Source organism: Nestor notabilis, unplaced genomic scaffold, assembly GCF_000696875.1.
Source record: "Nestor notabilis isolate BGI_N333 unplaced genomic scaffold, ASM69687v1 scaffold13079, whole genome shotgun sequence".
Taxonomy (NCBI): Eukaryota; Metazoa; Chordata; class Aves; order Psittaciformes; family Psittacidae; genus Nestor; species Nestor notabilis.
In genome coordinates this window covers 1216-6171 of record NW_009943307.1, presented here as the reverse complement: position 1 = coordinate 6171, position 4956 = coordinate 1216, and the positions used below count along the sequence as shown (strand labels likewise).

General features: G+C 57.9%; 1 protein-coding gene across 1 annotated transcript in view; it reads left to right on the top strand.

Annotated features, from left to right (window-relative positions):
- Positions 1 to 1250: 1250 nt before the first annotated feature.
- Positions 1251 to 4956, top strand: part of LOC104411444 (alpha-actinin-4-like) — a gene marked incomplete at both ends in the record, with an annotated part of 4740 nt that continues 1034 nt past the window's right edge. The window contains 5 exons of the mRNA XM_010021862.1: positions 1251 to 1337; positions 1411 to 1498; positions 1931 to 2009; positions 2090 to 2171; positions 2423 to 2508. Of these exons, the coding sequence (XP_010020164.1) occupies positions 1251 to 1337; positions 1411 to 1498; positions 1931 to 2009; positions 2090 to 2171; positions 2423 to 2508 (422 nt within the window). The remainder of the gene's footprint in view (positions 1338 to 1410; positions 1499 to 1930; positions 2010 to 2089; positions 2172 to 2422; positions 2509 to 4956) is intronic.

Here is a 4956-nt window from a genome sequence, read left to right as displayed (position 1 = left end):
ATTCCATGGCATTCCACTTGAATCCCCCCCCCACTGGCTGCCTTCCTGCATGGATCACCCCTAACGTCTATCAGCACCATGCCACGGTGTTCCAGCACCATCCCTCGCCCAGCTCCGTGCTGGCAGGAGGAACATTCCCCTTGGAAAAGCCCCAAATTCCTCCCATTCGAGGAGGAATTCGGTCCCGGGCCTCCCAGCTCCAGCTGCCTCCATTTGGTCCCTCCCGATGGAAAACCAGCTCCGTGCTTTGGCTCTTTGGGAACGGGGCGTTGCAGCCATTGGCTTCACATGGGAACCCCTGGGAGCCGGTTGGAATTCCCACATGGAGCTGCAGGAGAGGACTTCCCGGGCTGGGACCGCTCGCTCTTGGCTTGAGCAGCCCAAGGCCTTGCCCTGGAGCTCGGGGGTGGTTTGGCACCGGGTCCCCTTGTGGAACCAGTTCTGGAGGTGGCTTCTCCGCTGGCTCGGTGGGGTGATTCCCGAAACCGGAGCGTGTCCCGGCACGTTCCACCGCTGAGGGTGTGGTGGAGCCTCCCATGGATCAGCCCCGCGGCGCTTGGCTTCATCCCAAGAGCTCCTCCCAAAGCTCCGGGTGGCTCAAGGCTGGGGAAGGGCCCAGGTGCTTCCTCAAGGAAGGGCTTTGGGAAAGGGCTGGTTGGTTTGGGAAGTTGGGATGAGCTGGACCGTCAGCGTGGGATGTGGTGGGAAGAGGAACCAGGACGAGGAGCCACCAGCGTGGGGAGACTGGGGTTGGAAAGGTTCCTGCTGGAGAGCAGCAGCGTGGAATCATGGAATGGGTTTGGAAAGACCTTCACGCTCATCCCGTTCCGAGCAAGGGGCAGGTTGCTCCAACGTGGCCTCGAGCACTTCCAGGGATGGGGCATCCAAACCTTCTCCATTCCCCGCAGTGTCCCACCACCCTCAGAGTGAGGAACCGCCTCCCATTATCCCATCCAGCTCTTCCCGTTGGAAGCTGCTTCTCTTCATCCCATCCCTTGTCCAAAGCCCCTCTCCAGGTTTCTTGGAGCCCCTTTAGGCACTGGAGCTGCTCCAAGCTCTTCCAGAGCCTTCTCTTCTCAGCCTGGCTCCGTAGAGCTGCTCAATCCCACCATCCCCGTCACCACCAAAGGTGCTGAATCCAACACCAATCCCTAAGGAACAACCACGGGGTCTCCACGGGGCCATTGGTGTTGCCCACGACCCGTTGGGTGCCACCATCCAGCCTTGGTTTCTCCTCCTTTGGCTTCCAGAGATCGTTGATGGCAACGCCAAGATGACGCTGGGCATGATCTGGACCATCATCCTCAGGTTTGCCATCCAGGACATCTCGGTGGAAGGTAAGGGCAGGGATCCAGGGGGATCCGGTGCTTCCCGGTGCTGCTCCGGGTGGATCATGAGGTCCCCTTGCAGAGACCTCGGCGAAGGAGGGTTTGCTGCTGTGGTGCCAGAGGAAGACGGCTCCGTACAAGAACGTCAACGTGCAGAACTTCCACATCAGGTAACGCTCCTCCACCAGCTCCCGGGCTCCTTGGAGACCATGGAATTGTGGCACAGCTGGGATGGGGAGGGACCTGAAAGCTCCTCCAGGTCCATCCCACAGGGACACCTTCCGTAGGGCAGGTTGCTCCAGCTTGGCCTTGAACCCATCCAGGGGTGGTTCAGCTGAACCTCCTCCATTCACTCAGTGTCCCACCACCCTCAGAGTGAGGGATTTCCTCCCGCTTCTCATCCAGCTCTTCCCGTTGGAAGCCCTTGTCCGAGTCCTCCTCCAAGGAAGGAGCTCTTGGCATGGCTCCGAGAGGACAACTTGGCTCATCCTGGGTTCCACCTGCAGCATCTCCTCCTCCCCAGCAGATCTTTCCCTCTTGCTCCTTCCTCCTTTACATCCACGGGTGGGATCTTGGACCTCACCTCCCCTCTTCTCTTCCAGCTGGAAGGACGGGTTGGCCTTCAACGCGCTGATCCATCGGCACAGACCGGAGCTCATCGAGTACGACAAGCTCCGGAAGGTGGGACCTGGGGCTGGGATAGCCGGGATCCCAGCGCGGCTCTTCCCGGCCCTCTCAGCAGCTCCAACCCTTGTCTTTAGGACGACCCCGTCACCAACCTCAACAACGCCTTCGAGGTGGCCGAGAAGTACCTGGACATCCCCAAGATGCTGGATGCTGAGGGTAAGCTCCATCGGCCACCATGGAAGAGCCACGTTGGTGGCCACCTTGGCTTGGGGTGCGCTCGACCACCAAGGTTTGACCTCTCTAACGCTCTTCTTGCCTATACAGGTCTCTTAATGTGGGCTTTTAAGAGCTGCCCAGTGGTGGGACTCCAGCCTAAGGAGGAGCTTGGTCTCCAGGCCCAGCCTGGAGCACCAGGGCCGGCTGCCACCGGCCCCATCTCACCCCTAACCCTTGTTGTTCACTTGCAGACATTGTCAACACAGCTCGCCCCGACGAGAAGGCCATCATGACCTATGTGTCCAGCTTCTACCATGCCTTTTCGGGGGCCCAGAAGGTACCAGGAGGTGGCTGTGTCCATCTGGCTCTGACGTTGCCCACTTGCAGCATCTCCCACTCATGCGTCTTCTCTTCCAGAGGGGCCCTTGTGTCTCGTGTTGGCTTGGGACCAGACCTCAGCTCCTTCATGGGGGTTCAAACACCATGAGGCCACGGGCACGGGGGTGGCAGGAGCTTCCCAAAGCTGCCCAGCGAGCCTTGGGAGCTCAGATGGGTCTCAAGGGCTTCGAGGCCAGGTTGGACGGGGCCTGGAGCAAGCTGGGCTGGTGGAAGGTGGCCCTGCCTGTGGCAGGGGGTTGGAACTGGAGGAGCTTTGAGGTCCCTTCCAACCCAAACCATTCCATGATCCTATGGGTGAAATCAGGTCCGTTGTCCCTTGCTGGGACCTTGAAGGTCCTTCCAATCCAAATTGTTGTATGATTCCATGATCCCAGGGGTGAAATCAGTCCCGTATTGGGACATCCAACTAAGGCCTAAGACCTAAATGGTCTTGAAGGCCCTTCCAACCCAACCGTCCCATGATCCTAGGGGTGAAATCAGTCCCGTATTGGGACATCCAACTTGAAGCCTAAGACCTAAATGGTCTTGAAGGCCCTTCCACCTCAACCGTTCCATGATCCCATGGGTGAAATCAGTCCCTTACTGGGACATCCAAATTGAAGCCTAAGACCTAAATGGTCTTGAAGGCCCTTCCACCTCAACCGTTCCATGATCCCATGGGTGAAATCAGTCCCTTACTGGGACATCCAAATTGAAGCCTAAGACCTAAATGGTCTTGAAGGCCCTTCCACCTCAACCGTTCCATGATCCCATGGGTGAAATCAGTCCCTTACTGGGACATCCAAATTGAAGCCTAAGACCTAAATGGTCTTGAAGGCCCTTCCACCTCAACCATCCCATGACCCTATGGGTGAAACCAGCTGGTCCCTCGTTGGGAACCCAAGACCCAGGCGTTGCTGAAGGCCCCTCCAGCCCAGGCTCAGGCCCCAGCCCATGAGGAGCTGTGGTGTGGGTCCCGGCTCGCTCTGCTCCGCTGCATGGCCATGGTGGGCTCAGGACCTGCTGCTTCAGCCCTTCTCCTGCCTCTCTCCTGCGCAGATATAGTGGGCACGCTGAGGCCGGATGAGAAGGCCATCATGACCTACGTGTCCTGCTTCTACCACGCTTTCTCGGGGGCGCAGAAGGTGAGCTTGGCTTCAGCCTGGCTTCAGCCTGGTTTGAGCTTGGCTTCAGCCTGGTTTGAGCTTGGCTTCAGCCTGGTTTGAGCTTGGCTTCAGCCTGGTTTGAGCTTGGCTTCAGCCTGGTTTGAGCTTGGCTTCAGCCTGGTTTGAGCTTGGCTTCAGCCTGGTTTGAGCTTGGCTTCAGCCTGGTTTGAGCTTGGCTTCAGCCTGGTTTGAGCTTGGCTTCAGCCTGGTTTGAGCTTGGCTTCAGCCTGGTTTGAGCTTGGCTTCAGCCTGGTTTGAGCTTGGCTTCAGCCTGGTTTGAGCTTGGCTTCAGCCTGGTTTGAGCTTGGCTTCAGCCTGGTTTGAGCTTGGCTTCAGCCTGGTTTGAGCTTGGCTTCAGCCTGGCTTGAGCTTGGTTTGAGCTGACTTTGTTTGAGATTGGCTTCAACGTTGCTTGAGCTTGTCTTGAAGTTGGTTTGAGCTTGGCCTGAATCTAGCTTGAACCTGTCTTGAGCTGGGCTTCAACCTGTCTTGAGCTGGGCTTCAACCTGTCTTGAGCTGGGCTTCAACCTGTCTTGAGCTGGGCTTCAACCTGTCTTGAGCTGGGCTTCAACCTGTCTTGAGCTGGGCTTCAACCTGTCTTGAGCTGGGCTTCAACCTGTCTTGAACTTGGCTTCAACCTGTCTTGAACTTGGCTTGAGCTTGGCATGAACTTGGCTTCAACCTGGCTTGAGCTTGGTTTGATCTTGGCTTGAATCTGGTTTCAACTTGGTTTAGTTTTGCTTGAACCTGGTTTGAGCTTGGCATGAGTTTGGCTTCAACGTGGCTTGAGCTTGACTTGAGTTTGGCTTCAACATGGCTTGAGTTTGGCTTCAACATGGCTTGAGTTTGGCTTGAACCTGGCTTCAGCCTGGCTTGAGCTTGGTTTCAACCTGGTTTCAGCCTGACTTGAGCCTGCTTTGAGCCTGGCTCGATCAGAGCCTGCCATGGACCCTGTGGCTCTGAGGGTGCTGGTGCTGGTGCTCAGCCCGTGGACCCCTGAGCCAGGCCTGGCCTGAGCTCGGCTTTGCTGGGAGAGGGGCAGAGCTGGGGCCTTTTCCCCAGGAGGGGGAGCAGAGCCCGGGCTCCTGGGGGGCAGCTCCGGCTTAACGGGGCCGGGCCCTGAGCTGGGCTTGGGGGGGTGAAGCTGGTGTCACCCTAAGCCAGAGTTTCCTCCTTCCTCCTCCTTTCTCCTTCCTCCTCCTCCCTCCACCTCCTTTCTCCTTCCTCCTCCTCCTCCCCTC